Source organism: Plasmodium yoelii (assembly GCF_900002385.2).
Source record: "Plasmodium yoelii strain 17X genome assembly, chromosome: 10".
In the NCBI taxonomy this organism is placed as follows: domain Eukaryota; phylum Apicomplexa; class Aconoidasida; order Haemosporida; family Plasmodiidae; genus Plasmodium; species Plasmodium yoelii.
In genome coordinates, this window is record NC_036182.2 from 320,187 (window position 1) to 342,329 (window position 22,143).

General features: G+C 24.1%; 5 protein-coding genes across 5 annotated transcripts; 2 read left to right on the forward strand and 3 right to left on the reverse strand.

The window, feature by feature from the left end:
* Nucleotides 1–86: 86 nt before the first annotated feature.
* On the reverse strand, nt 87–6,869 carry PY17X_1004800 (lysine decarboxylase, putative; the record flags this gene model as incomplete). Its single annotated transcript, XM_022956166.1, has 1 exon — nt 87–6,869. One exon carries the CDS (start codon nt 6,867–6,869, stop codon nt 87–89), a length of 6,783 nt encoding a protein of 2,260 aa, XP_022813249.1.
* Nucleotides 6,870–9,924: 3,055 nt separating this feature from the next.
* Nucleotides 9,925–10,239, forward strand: PY17X_1004900 (conserved protein, unknown function; the record flags this gene model as incomplete). Its single annotated transcript, XM_722241.1, has 1 exon — nt 9,925–10,239. One exon carries the CDS (start codon nt 9,925–9,927, stop codon nt 10,237–10,239), a length of 315 nt encoding a protein of 104 aa, XP_727334.1.
* An 822-nt stretch (nt 10,240–11,061) lies between these two features.
* Nucleotides 11,062–13,693, reverse strand: PY17X_1005000 (uncharacterized protein; the record flags this gene model as incomplete). The annotated part of the gene is made up of 4 exons (XM_723020.2): nt 11,062–12,629; nt 12,720–13,142; nt 13,271–13,352; nt 13,541–13,693. 4 exons carry the CDS (start codon nt 13,691–13,693, stop codon nt 11,062–11,064), a joined length of 2,226 nt encoding a protein of 741 aa, XP_728113.2.
* A 2,102-nt stretch (nt 13,694–15,795) lies between these two features.
* PY17X_1005100 (conserved protein, unknown function) lies at nt 15,796–17,349 on the forward strand (the record flags this gene model as incomplete). Its single annotated transcript, XM_022956168.1, has 1 exon — nt 15,796–17,349. The coding sequence occupies one exon, from the start codon at nt 15,796–15,798 to the stop codon at nt 17,347–17,349; it is 1,554 nt and encodes a 517-aa protein (XP_022813250.1).
* A 1,234-nt stretch (nt 17,350–18,583) lies between these two features.
* On the reverse strand, nt 18,584–20,219 carry PY17X_1005200 (V-type ATPase subunit B; the record flags this gene model as incomplete). Its single annotated transcript, XM_720424.1, has 2 exons — nt 18,584–19,959; nt 20,111–20,219. 2 exons carry the CDS (start codon nt 20,217–20,219, stop codon nt 18,584–18,586), a joined length of 1,485 nt encoding a protein of 494 aa, XP_725517.1.
* Between the last annotated feature and the right edge of the window lie 1,924 nt (nt 20,220–22,143).

Here is a 22,143-nt window from a genome sequence, read left to right on the forward strand (position 1 = left end):
TTGGATATATCACTTAATATTGATTCCTATTCGCATATATATAATTAAATTAAAAATTAAAAAATCAAAAAATCAAAAATCAAAAATCAAAAATTATTTTTTTTATCCCCTTCATAATTTCTGCATTCCTTAGTGTCATTATTACCTCCGTTATAATATACATTATTTAATGGTATATCCATTTCAAAAGAACTACAATTAATTTCTGAATGTGTTAATGCACATTCTAAAAAAAAATTCCCTTCCTTATGAATAAATGTATCATCATCAACATTTGTTATAAGATTATTGATATAGCTATTGTTATTTAAAGTATTTAATTTTCTGTTGGGATTTTTGTCAGTATCCTTTTCTACAATTATTGGGCTTACTTGTATATCATTTTCGTTAAGATGAAAATTATTCACACAAAATTTTATTTCATTTTTTACCTGCATATTGTTAATATTTACATGTCCTTCATTGCTACCATCGTCCTCATTTTTATATTCATCATCTTGCTTACAATATAATGTATTGTTTTGGTTTAGGTTATTATTTTGTCCACATTTTATATTGTTACAATTTCGATCATTTTCAGTTTCTTCATTATTTGGGCAATCGCATATATTCATTTTTCTTACGCTATTTTTATTCCCTCGATCTGCATTATTTTCATCATTTTCCTCAATCATTTTTCTACATATTTCTTGGGAATTTTTTCTCCCCGATTTCTCAGAGCAACAATTATTATGACAGTCCAATTTCTCAATATTCATCACAGAATCTGTGCGATTACCACTTGAATAATTATTTGGATTTACATTTCCTTCGTTTATTTCTTGCATATCTTTAGTCACGCAGTTAGTAGAAACAACATCATAATTTTCCTTTTCATTATTATTTTCGTTATCATTATTATAATTTTCCTCACCCCTATTAAAACAAATGTTATCTTTATTTAACAATTTGTCGTTGGGTTCATATGAATTTTCATTAGTAACATTATTCGTCTCTTTTTGAATTTGTTCGTCATCACTTTTTGCATATGTAATTTTATTTAATCTTTTGTTTGAATTTGAATAATCAGAATAATTTATTTTTTCCATTTCGCTATTCCTTACATAATTATTCAATATCCTATCATTATTCAGTTTTTCGCCTTTTCCATTTAAACCATTTCTACATTCAATTAATATATCTTTTTTTGTTGTTTTCATACTCATTATTATATTAGATGTATTCATTTTTTTATTTGAGCAATATGAATTATTTTTTTTTTTGTATTTCCCATCGTCACTTTTATTAAATTTTGAATTTTTTTTCATATAATGTATGTCTAATAAGGAGTTTGTATTTGTATTTTGATAATTACCTTGCATATATTCACTCATTTTGTTAAATTTTTCGTTGTTTTCATTTATCAAGCAGCTAGTATGTCTATTATTTATGCAACATGTTATGTTGGTAGAAATTTTCTGAACGCTTGCAAATTCGTTTTTTGTGTGATTTTCCTCATTTTCTGTGTTTTTACTCTCTTCGTTATTACTGATACTTGTTCTTCTATAATGTACATTATCGGTTTCTATATTTTTCGGAGTATTTTCTAAAGTTATATTATTATGGTAATCGTTTCCATTATTGTTGTTATCAGCATTAACACCATAATGATCTTCTCTTTTCATGTTTATTGACACATCGAAATTGTTATTATTTTGTTCTGATTTTTTATACGTATTGTCATGGAAATAATTTTCTCGAATTAAACGATTTGTTTTATGATCAAAATGATGATTTTGTATATTCGTAAAAGAATTATTGTTTAGACACATTTCATTTTTCGGAATTTCAGAACCATTATTTTTCATTTTAGTTAAAAGTATATTATATTTATTATTTTTCTTTTCATTTGATATGCAATAATATCTTTTCATTTCTTTTCCTTTTAGGATATATTTTTTATTGGAATTTTTTTTTAAAATATGTCCATATGTTTTTTTCTTTTCGTTAACTGGATGCATTTTGTGCACATTATTTTTTGTAAAACTTTTATCATTACCCATAATTTTTCTAAAATGTATACTATCAATATTTTTTTCATCATAATTTTTTTCCACATTTGAATTCAAACCGGTTTTGCAAAAACTTTCGTGTTCATTATTCATTTTATTTTTCATAGAGATACAATTTGAAGGGATGGTATTTAAATTATTATTATCTCCTTTGTGCATATCTTCATTATTATCATGATAAGGAATTTCGCTAGTAGAGTTATTATTTATGTTTTTTGAATCAGTGTTAGTATTTTTTCTCATATTATTAGTATTAATACGAGAGGAAGTATTATTATTTAGAAAACCTGTTCCATTATTCGCATCAGAACAAACTATACTATAACTTGTACCCTCATCATCCATAAAATTATCAGCAATAATTGATTTATCAGATGAAACAGTATTTCCATTATATAAATATAACTTTTTCATTTTATTTTTTTTATTGTCATATACATATATATAATATGAATTTTCTATATTTTTTTGTTTTTCTTGTCTTAAACTTTCACGTTTTAATTTATCATAAAGCTTTTTATCTATTTTTTGATAATACCCATATGGATCTGAAATAATAGCATTGTCAAAATAATTTAAAATAAAATTATAAAAACATCTAAAACCGATATTTTCATCATATCCATGTATTTCTTTAACACTAAGCCCTGATAAATAATCTAATATTTCATGGCTAACTATTTGCCCTGGCACTAATACAGGAAAACCAGGCGGATAAGGAATAATAAAGCTAGCTGATACTACCATTCCATTGTGTTTTACTCGTTCTTTTAAATCTGCTAATAATATATATTCTACATAATCTTCTTCATAAGCTAGATAAAAAGCTTTTCTCAAATCTCCTTCTTTATTAAAAATATTATTATCTTTACCATTCATATTCCTATACTTTTTTTTGAACAAAGGATGAAAATCACTAAACTGAGATAATTCAATGTAATTATAAACTAAGTTATATACATTTTCATTAAACTGGTTTAAATCTCTTTCATTAAATAATGCTTTTTTTTGATCTAATTCTTGCGAAATTAAAGATAAACAACTTTTCAAAAATAAACATGAAGAACCTGTAGTACCGATATTTGTTTGAAACAAGACACTATTAATAGACGTCTTATTTATTTGTATTCCATATTTATCCATTAGCCATTTTACTTTAAATGTATCACCGTCAATCCCTGAATATCCAGTAAATAGCGTTATTCGTGTTGGGTCTAAAACAAATTCATCTTCACTTAACCAAGAACATTCAAAATATTCCAGAAAATTATTAATACTATTCGACTTGCTACATAATTTATCTTTATCATATATATCACTTTCATCGCAATCATCACTGCTTTCACTATCACAGCATCTACTACGAATTTCGTCATTAACCTCATCAATATTTTCATTCTTCATACAATCTACGCATACACATTTTACATCATTATCACCATAATTGCTACTACTATCATTTGTTATTGAATTTATGTCTTTATAACTTTCATTTTTTTTTTTATTCATCTTTTTCGTCGAATTATCTTCGTAACATTTTTTCTCAACTTCATTTCTCATTTTTCTATCTATGTATTGCTCATTTTCAAAATTTGATGTACAATTTATTGTATCTGTCCCATTTATGCTCCTTTCATCATTTTTATGATTATATTTCTTAATATTATTCGTTTCATTTTCACCGTTATTTCTATTAGCTAATATGACATCACTAGGTAAATCATTAGAGGCGTATGCATTATTCCCAAGCTTTTTTTTCACATAAATGCTTCCCGAATGTCCTTGATTAATGCATTCAAACGATGGAATATTATTCGAATTATTGCTATGGGCATTGCATTTCATATTTTCAAACGGTTCTAACATACCTCCTTTAGCGTGCTTACTAGAAATACAAGAATAACTAGCATTGGCACTGTTATATCTGGAACTATAGGAATCATGATCCATGTAAAATTGTTTCTGTATATTTATTTCATCATATTGTTTTCTCTCATTATCACTTTCTTTTTCTTCATCTCTATTTTGTTTTCCTTTTTTTGTTTTTTTTCTGCGAATGTGTTTTTTTTTTCCATTTCTCGTATTTGTATTTCCACCATTCATGTAGGCAATGCAACATTGCCTCAAACTGTCAGGTATTAAATCATTCTCATTCAAAATTCTAAAATATCTAGATATCATAGGATCTTCACTTAATTCACGCCTTATTAAAAATGCGGCTTCTACTTGTTTTTCTACTAACCCATATCCTTCTAATTCCATCTGAGCTCGTCCTGCATCTAAAGTTGCTAAAATCTGATAATTAGGTGATGTTGACATATGCGTATAATATGCTTCTTTGAAAGGTGTATATGCATCAGATTCAAAATTATCATCACTTATTAATATGACACTACCTTGTCTTAAGGATGTCAACGATTTGTGTATCGATTGAGTTGCATATACTCTAACTTTATATTCTGTGGGATTTGGATATAATCTTGTTTTAAGTAATGTGTCACTGGGTACATCATTTAAACTTTTTACATTACCAAACTTTTTTAACAATTTGTTATGTATTTTATAATATAATTTTTTCTGTTCTTTACTTCTCATTTTTTCAGCTACAGTCATAGCTGTTCTAAATTTTAGAATCGGATGAAAACAAGCATAAGCAAACCATGCTTCATCAAATAAAAATATCAAATCTGGTTTGATCGCTAGACATTCTTCTATAACTCTTTTTACATTGTAAACGATTCCATCAAAAGTGCAATTTGTCAGTATTATCATTTTTACAAGATGTAATTTATTACTATTTCTATATTCTAGTAAGGTCTTTTTAATTACATATATCGGTATTGCACCATATATTCCGTATCGAGATACTGGGTATGGATCTAAATAACAAGGTAATGCTTGACATAAAACAAATCCATAATGATGTGATTTATGGCATGCTCTATCAACTAATATTATATCTCCTGGTTTAACTAATGCTTGCATAACAATTTTATTAGAGCTAGATGTACCATTAGTAACGAAAAAACAATATTTACTACCATATGCCCTTGCAGCCATTATCTGCGCTTCCTTTAATGATCCATGTGGATCTAAAAGGGAATCTAAACCACCACAAGTTGCACTAGATTCGGCTTTAAATAAATTAACCCCATAAAAATCGAGTAAAGATTGTATCCATCTACTTCTCCTTACACTATTACCTTTACTTATAGCTAATGCGTGAAATACACCTATAGGTCTTTCTGCATATAATTTTAGCGCATTAAAAAATGGAGTTTTTATTTTTTTTTTTACTCCGTCTAATATAGACTCATGTAAATCGCTATGATCATCATGTGTTGTAAAAATCCTTATTATTTTATTATTTACAGATCTTAATTTATCCAATGTTATAGATGTACAAACACAAAATATATCTACAGAACTTCTAATATAAGCTATACTTTTAATTAATATTACTAAACTATTATATCCCTTTTTCATTTTTTCTAAAGGAGCAGATACCAATTGATCATAACCCAACACAAAATCTCCGATATCGAATTTGTAATCATTTTTAAAAAAAATACGATTTCTCGTCAAATTTTTGTCTCCAGTGTTAGGTATGTTGTTTTGAATACTATTCCACCCACTACTATTGCTGCTTCTATCATCATTTCTATTTTCGTCTCTATTAATGCAATTGATGCTAGTAGTTTCATCATCATTACTATTTATATCATCTCGGCTATTTCTTGATTTTTTTTCATTCGTCTTTATGTGATCATTGTTACTTGCACCACATGATAGAGCCCCGTTATTCATAATATTGTTACAACACATATTTTGTTTCACTTTATAATTATTTGTTATATTATAATTCATTAGGTAATTTTTATTTAATGAACTATTTTCATTAAAATTAAAAAATATATTATTGTTATTATTACTATCATTTTTTGTTTCATCATCTATTATTAAATTGTCTACTAATACTACAGATAAAATTTGTGGATTTATTAGGCAAGCTAATAATGCTTCTTTTGCATTATTTACTTCAACTATTTTATATTCTAATTTCTTGCTATTATTTTGATTTGAAAATCGGTTTTGTTCATACTGTAAAAATTTATTTAATTCATATGATAAATCAGAATTGAAATAATTACCATTATTATTATTACTATTATAATTGTTATTAACATTCATGCTTATATTATTATTATTAATGTTCAAGTTGTTATTACAATATTCTTCTCTTTTACCTGACACTATCAATGTGTAAAAAAATGGGCTATCATCATTTATTTTCCCGCTCGTTACCGATAAACTTGATAATACTTCTCCAATTTTATTTGAAACTTCTTTATATTTTTTGTCATTTATTAAGCTTATTATGTCTTGTAAAGTATTTTTAGCTTCTTCACCCCAATATACTTCTATCTCTTCTAAGCAATTTATTATAAAATAAATTAATTCAACATTTACTTTATTAACATACAACATAAGGGCTTCCCATAATTTTATTCGCAATGAGCATACATTTGTAGCATTGTTAATATTAATATACTTTTCTAGCAAATCGATATTTTCATATTTATTCTTTCTTCTTATCCTTTTTAAAATTACTGACCTATTTTGTTTCAAATTATATGGATATGTATAAAATGGATTCTTTCCTTCTTTATCAAGATAAACTCCAGATTCTGTATCTACATCCATCGTGCTGTTATTTGTATTCATATAATCATTCTCTATATTCCTATTTTCAAACATATTGTTTCCATAAATTGTATTATCTTCGCCACAAACCATGGCATTATTTGGGGAATCCATTTAATTCTTTTTTTTTTTTAATTTACAATAAGGTGATCGTAGTACCCATATATATAAGTATAAATATGCGTCACTTGTTTATTCAATATCAACGAAGGAATTGACAATTAAAACCTTTATTATTTCAATAATCCAAATATGACACAACTATTTCTTTAAAAGGTGTGAATGTGCAAAAAATGTTTTTTTTTCGATAATTGCATGCACACCTGTACATATATGTATATATTCGTATGATATGTGGAAATTATACGCTTCCCTAACGACAACAAAAGTGTATATGTATTATCAAGGTCAATATTTTATTCACATTGACGGTGCAAAATATTCAAATAATGTAATACATAAAAAATATTAGTAAAAAACGAAATCAAATTTATAAAATATATATCCGTCTTTTTCGAAATGGCAATATCTCCGTCTTATTCTGCTATATTCAAAAAAATTACAAACGCATATATAACATTTTTTATATTTCCACAGGCATTTTACCCCTTCCACTTTGTAATCTCTATATTTTTTTTTTAAATAAAAAATTATCAAAAAAAATATTGTATCCTTTATTAATTGGAAGTTGTGCTATTAAGGGAATTGCAAATAGTGTGTATAAATAAAAATACAGATACACAATTATATAAATATGAGAATAAGCATATATATATATATATAAACATATATACAAATTCAAAGTAAAATCCCCTTAAAGACAAAATATTTAAACAACATAAAGTAAAATACTAATACGTTAAAAAAAAATAAAAATGCGTATATAAAATAAAAAGTATCGATATAATAAATATATTATGTGTATTTAATTTATTTTATATATCACAACCAAAGAAATGCAATTATTATTCGATTGAAAAAGTATCTTTATTTTTTTTTAAGCTCATTTAATGTTTTTGTTGCCTTTTTCATTTCAGCGAGAATAATTAATAAGTGTGGGAAAATTTTATAATTTTTATAAAAATATTGTAATTTATTTATACTTTTAATTTTAAAAAATATATGTAGAATTTATTTAAATTAATTATATACTTATAATTAATATAATAATAAAGTTTATTTTACAGTTATACATACAAAAAAGCATAAAATATTGAAAATGTATTACTTATGCATATATACACATTATATTTTTAAGCATAAAACTTGTTTTTACTTCTTATTAAATTTACATGAAGATCTGTATAATAATGCATGTGTATTCATAGTTAATAAAAAAATCCACATTTCTATGTTTAATTAATTTATTTTTATTATTATTTTTTTTTGCTTAATTATTTATATATTTACTCAAACCACGATATGAGACATAAAAAATGCCCTAAAATAAATATGTAGCGATATGTGTAAATTAATATTTCCTTTCTTTAGAATAACAATAAATATTGTGGAATATAAATATTAAGAATAAAAATAAAAACAATGCGATACAATATAATTATTAATAAATATACACATATATATCCAAAGCCCATGCATGTGTAAACACATTGAAAAAAAAATAGTAGCAATTGCTTTAAGTGTGAAAAACGAAAAAATTAGTAAATTACACTGGACTAATTACATTATCAAAGCTATCAATATTCTACATATTTAATGCATGTGTTTCTATAAGCATATATTTTTTTCAATTTATATTTTTAATGAATGAGGCAATTTTCCATATGCACCAAAATATTTTTTTAATATATAATTTGCGAATATAAATTTTAATTAATTATATTTTTGAGCAAATAACATATAATATATACACATTAACGTATATCCTCTATTAAAAACATACACATATATTTTATAAGATGAAATATGTGTAATATTTTTTATAATATCCAAATTATGAAATAATTTCCGTGTGTTCTTTAGCAACATACTGTTTTTTATGAATGTAGGATATATATGTAAGATCACATATGAAAATAATATTTTAACTGAACCTAAAAGCAAGCTACTTTTTAAATATATTATCTTTTTATATATTTTTTAACGTTAGCCTTTTTAATATGCGTATGTATAACTTATGGTATGAAGAATTTAGTAAAATATTATATATTTCTCTTTAATTTGCACAATTTTTAGTAAACCACACTTTTGTGTGTTTCGTTCATTCAGGTTTAAACGGTTATATTCAACAATAACAAAGAATGTCATAAAATGGCGAAATTATATATACTTATATTGTATACAACTTGAATGTATACCTTATATTGTGCATACTTCATTTTAATTATCAACCAAATTTCCTACATAGCTCAGCTTCAAATATAAACAAAAATTAATTAAATGTATATAATAATCATATTATGTTTCAATATTTATTTTATTTAATATATTGAATTTTTTACCTTACAATTTATAATTTACCACGTATATATCTATGTAAAATATATCATTTATAATATAAGCAAAAAAAAAATAAGGTTTTCAATTTATTTACTACAAAAGTTATTAATCATTAGTAATATATTTTTATATTTTAAATAAAAAATTATTAATATAATTAATATTTCACATTTAAAAAAAAGGAAAAGGGAAGCATCCCCATAATATATATATATACATATGTATGAGTATATATATGTAGTATTTTTCCTTAACAATTATATATATTTTACCTGAATATATCACCATACGGATTTAGCTACCATTTCAAATAACTTAAAAAAACTTTTAAAATAATTATTAATTAAATAATGAATCTATATAATAAAAAAGGAAACTTTAAATAGACAACATGCTTGAAATATGCTACAAATTAACGAGCATAAGTTTTTTGAATTTATAAAATATATATCAATATAATTATTAAAAAAAATGCTTATATATTATGTGTCCCCAAAGTATTATATACTATAAGAAATATAATAATGTGAAAAAAACAACGTTATCCATTAATTTTATCATATAATTGTATTACCATTGTTTAAGAAGTATACAAATTAAATTATAGAAATAATACACACACATATGCATATATATACATACGTGATTGCACGTTTACTTATGTTATTTTTTACATACATAAAAAAGTAAAATACTTTATTATACACAAATGACAACCAATTCGTGCAAATACCTATTCAAACAAGTTATCAAATCATGTAATGCAACATTTAATTCGGATATAGAGGCAAAGCGGAATGTATTGAACGATGTGAAAAATATGATTAGGGAGCAAATAAAAATAAAAGAAGAAAAAGATATTAAACAACAATTAATTGAAGCAAATGATTTTATTAAAAACCATATAATACAAGCAGTTTATAATAACAACACTGGAAATTATAAAGTTGAATTAAAAAAGGAGCAAGTCCAAAGAGGATCGATAACTTTAGGGACTAAAATAGAAAATAAATTTCCATTTTAATGAGCCATTTCCAATGCATATTGTTGGTTGACTAATACGGATAAATATAGAAAATTTATATTTTTCAGTAAAAATGAGTAAAAAATAAATGGAATATATATATATATATGAGAAAACAAAGCAAATACAGTTTAATTGACATAATACTTGCAAATATTGTTTTATCCTATATAATTCCTACGATTTTTAGTGATTAATTATTTTTAGTTTTCATATATTACATTGTTTCGAAATGTTTATATTTCCCGTTTTCATAACATGCTTATCCATACAACAGTCTCGTTTACTCGTATATTTCCTATATTTTACATGACTTTTAAATCAGCATGTTATACTAAATAAACAGTTTAAAATAATATATTTTTTAAGAAATACGTTATAAACGTATTTAAAATAGTTATTTGTATACACACACAATAAAAACATATCCATAAATATAATTGCTCATGTGTACACATTTTGGAAAATCTTAATACATTATGTAGGTATTAAAAAAATATAAAAATAAATATTATGCAAATCGTAAATTTGCATTTAAATTAATTATAAAAAAAAAATATTAAGCATGCAAATATCATGATAAGGCAACGAAAATGTAAATATTAAAACAAATCAAACTCATGAAAACTGAAAACTAAAAACAAATAAAAGTGAACAAAATGAGAAAAAAAAAAGTAAAATGTAAATAGAAATTCCCCATAAAAAATACAATGATGCGTGTGAAAAATATTTATGGGAATGATCATTGAGATAGAATTACAGTTTCACTAATACTATAAATATACACAAAAAAAAATATATATTTCATTTTCGATCCGATTTCTATATCGAATAAAAAACGGTAAAAACAAAGATTATAATACCAACAAAGATAGACAACGAATAATTTATACCTGCATTAGGGTCATTTTTAAGTTTATAAATATTTTCGTGACTAGATTCATTATCATTTTCTAATTCACAAAATATATTTGGCATAATTTTGTTTCTACCAATACATAAAGTATTATTTGTTTTACCAGATATCTTATATCCCTTTTGGCATGTAACTTCAATTTTTTCTCCTACTAAATAATATTCCTTGTTTGGATTATAAATAATATGAGTTTCTTTTGCTGGTTTAACACATATTTCTTCTTCGGGTAAATTATATACTTTTTTAATTTTTCTTAGTTCCGCTTCACTTTCAGCTAACAATGCACCTTCTAATAAAACAGATGGATTAGGTTTGTTGTTCAAATTAGTGCAAATGTGAGTTTCTATCGTAATAATATCTTCATATTCATTGTTGTTTTGAGGATTACTAGTATTTTCTTTATTTAATGAATTATGGAAGTCATGCTGTACTACTTCTTTCTCAATTGAAAGATGATTATCTCTATCCAAATCGTATTTGTTATCTCCATCTATATTCATATTATTTATTTTACCTTCATTTTCAATTGGCTCAGCACTGATTTTCACGGCATTTTCTATCAATTCAGGAAATGAACCATTTATATCATGCTCTTTTTCAACATTGTTTTGAATATTTATACTTTCTTCCAATTTACTTTCATTATTACTATTACTATCATTATTATTATTGATATAATTTAATAATTCATTTTGTTTGCGATTTTGTTCAAATTTATTGTTATTATCAAGATTTTTACTAACTTCATTTATATTTCCTTCTGTATTTTTTTTGTCCATTTGTATATTATTTTGAGAATCTGATATTATAACGCTTGAAGTTGAGTTTTCCATATTATTATTTATATCATTTTTATCCTTATTAGGTTCGTTCATTTTATCAGTTTCGATGTCATCATCGTCTTCTTCATCATCCTTGAAATCATCATCATCTATATCATCTAAGTCAATGTTAGATTCATCATCATTTGGAATTTCTTCTTCATCATCATCATCATCATCTTTTTTTTTTCCACTATTTTTATTTCCACCATTTTTACTTCCACCATTTTTACTTCCACCATTTTTACTTCCACCATTTTTACTTCCCTTATCTACACTATTTCCTTTCTTCTTTTTACTATTTAATTTTATCTCTAAAAGTGAAATGAATTTTTCATCTTTAGCAATGCCTGCTGGATTATTTGTTCTTAAAATGTAATTCATATTTCCATCATTTTGTTTTTCCATCTTTACATTTTGACTTACTGTGCTATTCATATCAATTTTTTCTAGATGATCATTTGCATTTTTTTTATTTTTTTTTATTTCGTGATTGTATGTTAGCCAAACACAATTAAAATTTGTTCGATTATTATTATCACTTTTTTTATACCGAGTCTCCATTAAATAGCATGACTCCTCTGATTCAAATAATTCACACGATCGTACATCTGACCCGAAATCATTATCAAAAACCTTAATTGACAAAAATCCTAAAGATTAAGAAGGAAAACATATGTAGTACGAACATTAGACGAGCATTAGGTGGACATTAGACGAATATACATGCATTTTTTTCTTACCATGATTTTCACATGTTCCGTTTTCATACTTGCATTCGCTATATTTTAAACAATCTGATTCATTCAATAAACTACATTTTTGAAAGCATGTTTTGTATATGTCATCATAAAAACAATTAGAATTTTGTTGGCAACTCTCTGTATCTGATAAATCGAAACATAAACTGTTAATTTTAATTGGTTTCCTATTATTGTTAACATGGAAAGAATTATAAAATTCTTCGTCATTATTATATCCATATTCTGTTACGCCTCCATTTATATAAAAATTCTCTCCATTTTTTATTATTTCTTCATTAGTTGTTTTAGATTTTTCACTATAAAATATTTCAGTATTTTTTTTACTATCACCAGATTTCTCTTTTTCATTTTTATTAGATGATTCCACATTTGTGTTCATTACATTCTGAATAAATGAAAATTCTATAGAAAAAAAAATATATAACATAATATGAATAGTATATATTAAAGATTGTTTAGGAATTACCATTTTTTCGTATTTTCTCTCTATATAGATAACTGTTATTAATTTTTTGTTTTATTTTTTTTACTAGATCTACGAAAGGAGTGATCATCATTTTCATCTGTTTTCTTGACGTTGTCAAATTTGGCAACACCTGTTCCTGCAAGATTCTTTATGTAAATAAAATAAAAAAAATATATGTATATGTGTCTTCGTAAATATCCATCTGACAACATAACTAGATTAATAAATTCGATAACTAGAAAAACGGAATTTACAAACCACGAAAACGATGAGAATATTTAAAATTATTGCACATATATATAGACATAAATGATAATTCGGATGAATATTATACCTTGGTTAAATCTAAAGGTTCAAACTTTTGATCATTTATAATAGAATCCGATCTATTAAATCTATTTAAAAAGTTAACGCCATTTGCGTCTTTTCCTTCTACTAATATTTTATAGCATAGAATGTATGCTATTACATTGTATATTATGTTCATTTTATTTATTTTTCATTTGATGCGTATAATTAGGCTGTCTCTTAATTTTCGTTTTCTTTTTTTTCCTTTTTAAAAGAATTATGTTTATAAAAATATACATAAATATACTGGAAAATATTGCACATATGTTTTTAAAATTTTTGAATTATGTAAAGTTCAGAACTGGGTATACTATACATATTCTATATGAATATATGTAATTTGTATATTTATTGCAACCTTGTACACATGTTAATGAGTCAATTTATACAAACATATAATAATACTATATGTGCATATACATATTAATCTATATCCAACAATATTAAATAAAAATTAAAAGAAAAAAAAAATATATATACATACGCATTTAATTTGAATCATATATATATATATATTAGTTAAATTATATTTGTTCCCCTTTAATTTGTTCTGAGATATATATTGGGTTATGTTTCCATTATTATTTTATTTTTTTTACAAAAAACAAATAATACAACTGTTTATTTATAAAAAATTAAAAAATAATAAAACATACAAACGTGAATGCATAATACATACTATATATCTGCTATCAATCAAGCTAAAATTTTTAATGCACAATAAGTGCATACTCAATATATATTATAAATTCAGAAGTGGAATGTTTTGATAACATATTTATTCCTTTTAATGGCAGTAGCATGTGTGTGCATCAGAAAATACATTTTTTTTTGTATTTAGAGGGGTATCTTACTAAGTTAAGAATTTATACTTAATATATATTTCTTAGCGTATCATAGTCTAATAATGCACACCAGCGTAGGCATTGTAGTTTATTTCCTATGATTTTTTATCATTTCATCTTATTTATTGTCATTATGTTTTTGTTAATTTTTATTCTCTCCTTTTTGTAGACCTAACAATGGCTATATAATACCTTAGCCTTTATTTTCAATTTTATTTCAAAGACAAAATTATAATACGCTATTTTAAAACCATAATATATTTAAATTCCTCTAAAAGGGACAAACTACCTAAATATTTTATTTATATTTACATTTGTTAAGTAGATATACTCATAATACCCATTTAATAACATCAATGTAAATAAATATCCATACAATCATGTTTAAAATGCTTTATAATACCTCATGACATTTGCAACGTTCACATCCTTAATATATAATTTTTTAAAGAAATTGCGCAAAATATATAAAAAATATAAAAAGCGAGAACAAAAATTGACTATTTTCTATATACCAAAATTCCTATATATAATCCTTATTTTCACTTTTAGATATAATATGTCATTTACTAATAGACCGCAACCATGTAAAGCTACTATAACTGATACATATTATATGTTATAATATCGATGAAATAAAAAAAGAACAGAAATAAATAAGTGCTCAATGTATAATATATACGTTATAAAACATTTATAGTGTTTTGCGATTGATTTGTGAAATATATAATCTTCATTAAAATTTGGAAAAAATAATAAATTAAAAAAAACATAAAACAAGCAAGGCAAATATATTATATTTACGTAATATGCATGTGAATTTTAATTTTTTTTTCGCTTTTTTATTTTGGTACGCAATAAAAAAAAAATATTAAAGTTAAAAAATTATATATATTATATAATAATTAATAAAATATAATTATGTTATTTTTAATCAATTTTTAAGTACAATTTTGGGATATGTAAAAAATGCATATTCATAAATACTGGTATAATATACGATTTTAATATCTAAATATATATTTTATGTGATAAATGTTATTCATTTTTTATGCTTCATATATATAAATGTATATAAAAGAATAAAAGTGAGAAGCAGAGTTTTATTTAAAATAATATTATTTTCTCCATTTTAATAGATGTTTTTTACGAAATTTATCACTTATTTTGGAGGGGGAAATAATGAATAAATACATAAATGAACGTATAAACGTACGAACGTATAATCCTATAATAGATACATAAATACATACATATATATATATATATCGTTATATAATTCCTAATATCTTTTGCACGCGAAGCTATTTGGTCTTTTGTATCCTCTTAACGCCTTGAATAAATCGGAAAAATTATAAATTTTTGTAACCTTGTTTTATTTTAATTTTTGTAAGGTATGAAAGAATTAATAGGGAGGTCACGAAATGAAAGGAAGTTGGACGGTATTTATAATAAACAGAGAGATGTCTTAATTAATCAACATAAAAATAATCTGAATAAATATAACCATGATATATATTCAAATCTAAGCAAAAGGAAAGTAAATGAGTCTATACCTTTCCCAGAAATATATGAAAACAAAAAGAAAAAAATAAATAATGAAACAAACGTAAGTGATGACAAAAAAAAAAATGATGTGACCAAGGATAAAGAAGAAAAAAATAATCCGGAAACTTTAAACAATGAAAATCATAACATAAATGGAAATGGTAGTATAACAATATATAAAGGAATTTATATGATAATATATAAGCATATACATTCAAAAAATAAATTTGCAAAAAGTGTTGATGTTTTTGTAAATATATGCATTAATTATATGAATAATGATAATAAAAATATTTTCTTTTATTCTATTGATAAATTAATAACAGTTTTTCATGAAAAGTATTTGTATGATTATGATATTAAAACAACATATAATGTATACACTTTTCATAATGACAATAAATTACATTTAAAATCAATGCTCTCTTTATGTAACAACGTTTTAAATAAAATAATAGACAATGTATTTGTGATAGCTAACAACGAAGAATCAAAGAATAATAATTCGGATAAATCTTTTGATAATAATGATGAAGTAAGCTTACATAAAAATGAAACGCCTCAACATTCCCCAGAACTTACTGATAATGAAAAGGATACAAAAAGTGATACAAACTCTTTAAATACAAATTCAATTTCTAATCAAAAAAATTTAAATAATGAAGAAATTAATTTCGATAAAAAAAAAAAAAACACAGTAAATATAACAAAAGAAGAAAAAAAATTTTTAAAAGCACTTAAAATTAAATTATATTATTTAATAATATTATTTAAATTAAATGATAATTTTGTTTTTAATAAATTAATGAGCATTTATAGACAAATTTTTGAGGAAATACAGAATGAGTATAACATATTTGAACAACAAATTACGCAGGATAAAGAAAAGGAAAAAATTCCAAAAAATCAAACAGGTAAAGAAATGGATACAAAAACTAACGAATCTCATCAAAAGCATATTGATCATATTAATCCATTTGAACAAGAGAAAAATAAAATAAATGGTGTTGATGCATTTGATGAACAACATTTTATTCTTATTAAAGACCAATGGGAAATACCAAATGAATATGAAATATATAAAATAAAAAGAAATGCATTTGTTAAATGCTTATCATATTTAATTAACTTTATAAATCTTAATTGGGCCAAAACACTTGTAGAAAGTTTACTACAAGATGTATATCTAAAAAAATATATTTTTGATACATGTGATGAACTTATTATTGAAAATTTACAATCAACCGTAAAATCGAATATTAACAAAAGAAAAAATAAACAAGATTCATATCACGTTTTATCAATAGGAGAGTCGCTAAACCCTATTAAGGATGCAAGGGAAGAAAAAATTGTTTCATTACATGGGTCTCATGTCTGGTCAAATAAGCAAATGGAGCGCTAATTGCATGATTTCGTTGCTAACATGCTAATATATGTATCTATTTACATATATATATGCACATATTTTTCAGTACAAATAGATATTTTCTATTCATTTTTCAACTTTTTATTAATCTTTTTGTTTTCAGTTTTTCCCCACTATATTTCAATAATTTTGATGCACATATTTAGATACTTTTATTTTTTTAGTTCCCTTTTATTGTTACATTTTTTTAATAATGCTTTATATCATTTGTAGATACTAAATTAAATAACAATTAATTATATTCAACCCGATTTTGTACTAAATATAGCTATGTTTATTATTTAAAAATAAAAATACACAATTTTTAAATATTTTTTTAATTATGATATTTATGTAAAATAACAAGATTATTCTACATAATTTAAGAAATTCACATTAAGAAAAGTGAAAAAATATTTGCAAATTATTAATTTGGGAATTACGAATATACATATAATGTTTTTCCTTATGTTTTTTGAAATTAAAAAAATTTTATAGTAAGCAACCAAATTTAAAAAAATGAAAAAAATAAAATAATAACACATGAAATGAATATTATAAAACGTGTCGAAAATACACACAAAGTGTATATGTATGTATATATGTGTATATACACTTGCGGATATGCGTTTAAACGAAACTTATATATATGAATACATGCTTACAATGTTATAAAACAAATTTGCTAATACATGAAATTTTATTACTTTTTTATTTTTATATATAATGGCCAGTAAAGAGACGCAGCAAGATAGATATGCAAATGTGCATATGTATTGATATATATTCCGTTTTGTGAGTATCAATAAAACGCGAGGAAAATTAAAATATATATTTTTACACAATTATTGAAGTTCACGTAGCAAAGATATAATTTATTTAATATGTGTGCATATGCACTATTATCAGGAAACTAAAACATTGAGCTTTATGCAATAAGTATTTATCCTTGCGTTTTTTCTATATGTACGTGTATAGATATATCCACATACGCACGTGTTTTATTTACCTCCACTCACCCGCCTTTTGAAATATCCATACGCATGAGACCACCTAATTCTCCGCGTTTGGAAAACATATCAATTATCCGCTATTGTGAAAAAACTTTATATTACAGCACAAATGGGTAACAATATATATATATATAATGATACCATATGACTGTTTTTTTTATTTCTACATTTCTCTTTTTCACGTACTTCACACAAAATAATTCTTAATCGAATTATAATTAACTTGCATGGTGACGAGGATAATACTTAGACAATATGTCACTCTTTATTTTCTTTAGCATATCTTCTGGGAAAATTCTTAATAAATCCCATGCAATTTCCAAAGATTGATAAATGTCTCGGGACTCATATGTATTTTGGGTAATAAATCTCTTCTCAAACTTATCCAAAAATTCTAAATATAATATATCATCGTTAGATAATGCCTCTTCACCAATAACAGCTTTCATAGCCTTTACGTCTTGAGCTATAGCATAATTACTATATAATTGATCTGATACATATGGATGGTCTACTCTTGTCATATTTTTTCCGATTCCACTTTTCATAAGTCGAGATAAAGATGGTAATACATTAATTGGTGGATATATTTGTCTATTATATAAATTTCTATCGACAAATATTTGTCCTTCTGTTATATACCCTGTTAAATCTGGTATAGGATGTGTTATATCATCATTTGGCATTGTTAATATAGGAAATTGAGTTATACTACCATTTCTACCTTCTACTCTTCCAGCTCTTTCATATATTGTTGATAAATCACTATACATATAACCAGGATAACCTCTTCGGCCTGGCACTTCTTCTCGTGCTGAAGAAACTTCTCTTAAAGCATCAGCATAAGATGACATATCTGTTAATATTACAAATACATGCATTTCTTTTTCAAATGCTAAATATTCAGCAGTTGTTAAAGCTATTCTTGGTGTTAATATTCTTTCAATAGTTGGATCATTAGCTAAATTTAAAAATAAACAAACTCTTTCCATTTTTCCATTCTCTTCAAAATCTTGTCGAAAATATCGAGCTGTTTCCATATTAACACCCATAGCACCAAAAACGACTGCAAAATTTTCATCAGAATGATCTAATACATCTTTTCCTTGAACTAATGATGCTTGTCTACATATTTGAGCACCTATCTCATTATGTGGCAAACCAGCTGCACTAAATAAAGGAATTTTTTGACCTCTTACTATACTATTCATAACATCAATAGTTGATATACCTGTCTGTATCATTTCTTTTGGATATACACGGCATTGTGGGTTAATTGGATTTCCATTAATATCTAAATAATCATCTGCCAATATATTTGGCCCTTTATCAATTGGTTTACCACTACCATTAAATACTCTTCCAAGCATTTCATCACTCATTGGCATTTTTAGTATATCACCACTTACTTCGACATAACTATTTTTATTATCTATTCCGCTTGTACCTTCAAAAACTTGTATCACTGCTTTTTTACCACACACTTCTAATATTTGTCCTTGTCGTGATGTATTGTCACTTAAATGTATAGTAACAATTTCGGAATATTTTGGAAATTTAACATCTTCTATGATAACTAGAGGCCCTTGTACACCTGCGTATCGAAAAAGGACAAAAAATAAATTATTAAAGTTAATATAAAATTACGAGAAACTGTAGAATTTACATGATTACATAATATTGTTAATGGAAAACATTTTATTCATATGTATTAAAAAAGCAACACACAAATGAGCATAACGTACCTGATATAGTTTTGTACTCAAGTCTTGGGCACACTTTGTAGTTCCTTACAGCCGCCAACGCATTTACCCGTGAAGCCTCCACCTTAGTATGTATAACTTCTTTGCTCATTTTTTAAAGTATAATTTTATTTTACATATATCTATTTTTATATTTTATTTGCGATTTTATGCGCATACAAATTAGTATACACGAATATGTACACATATATACTTTAATAATATTGCACTTTTAGTGTGGGCATAGTAAATAAATTATTTAAATAATAAAACAATTCATACAAAAAATATATATATATAATATATGTATTAATATACCCACTTTAATATATGTAGAATATTATAAATTATTTTATCAATGCCATTACAAACTATCTATTTATAAACTTATGAATATGCACATGATGTATGCTAATAAATGAAAGCCTATTATGCTAGAACTTTTTGCATTATCATATGTATATATAATTATCAGGGAATCCAACAAAATATAGAAATATATATAAATTAACACAATATGAAATGGAAAAAATAAGAAATATAAATATATGAAATATAAATAATAGTACATTCAAATGGATCCTTAATGCTTAACGTATCAATAAATTAAACAATCACTGTGCTATAAATAAATTACGAACAAATATTAATCGCCACAATAATTTGCTTTATGCATGCTATATAAAAACTATGAATTATTGTAAATAAATATATATATAATATTTATGTACCCATTCCGTATTTGTGTATTAAAGGAAAAAAAACTAAGCATAAGAAAATAAAATTATATTTTCTTTGCATACCTGAAATATTAATTTACCTATGATAAATAACGTAACAAATCGAGAAAAAATAGTACCATAAATATAAGAAAAATAAATAAATAATGTATGTATAGAGAATTGTAATTAAATAGTTAATATTTGGAAATTTTTTTAATATGGTGCTCTACCAATTTTGTGTCACTTTATTTAATACTAAAAAAGTATGCCCAATATATACTATGTAGCTTTACTTATTTTAGTTACTATTTTTCATTGGGTGTTATACATTTTTATTTAACTTTATTCTTTAATTTTGTATGTTGTTAAAATGTTTTTTGAAAGATGAAAACGAATTTTAATTTGTAGAATAATATTTTTAATTTCTTTCAATTGGATAAAGTATATACTATTTTACGATAATATTATATATTTCATTTACCCATTTTTTTTTCCCTTTAATTTTATATGTACATTTTTAATCTTTTTTTTCAAAAGTTTTATCAACCCAACAAACATTTATGTAATGGCATAATACCCCATTTAAATTAATATTATAACACATTTACATTTGTATGTTTCCAATATGTTTAATATAAAAATGTTTCAACATTAATTTGTTCGCTATATATATTTATCATGCCAATTTTTGCGATATATTGCGTCATTTTTTACATACTCATTGAATTCCCTTCTTATTTGCTATTATTATATCTCCAAACTGTTTTCTATCTCTTTTTTTAGTCTTTATTTTTACATGTTTTTATCACATGTTTGTTTTTCTTTCCTTAAATATAATAACAAAATTCGGTATAAATAAAATGAAGAACATATTTATGTAAGCTATATACACATAAAAATAAGTATATAGAGAAATATATCAAACAAAAAAAAGAAAAAGAAAATATTGTGGAAAATAAAATTATGTATAAGATCGATGCTGTCGATATAATGGTGATTTTTGAGAAAATGTATAGTGGTTGCATCATACATATTTTTTTTAATGAATGGAAAAATAGTATTACCTTTAAAATATAATATGCTTTGTATCCGCATATATATTTCTTTTAATATTCCTTATAATACCATTGAACTGCCCATTATTATTCTTTTTGTTAATTTAATTTTTTCATCGATCGGCATAAATTTGATACAATTTTTTTTCGCTTTATCATTTCATGTATTTTTCAACTTCGATTAAATAGACGATACCCAAAAAGGTGCATAATCTAAATTAGTCCATTATCAAATATCTCGGTTTTGTGGTATTTATAC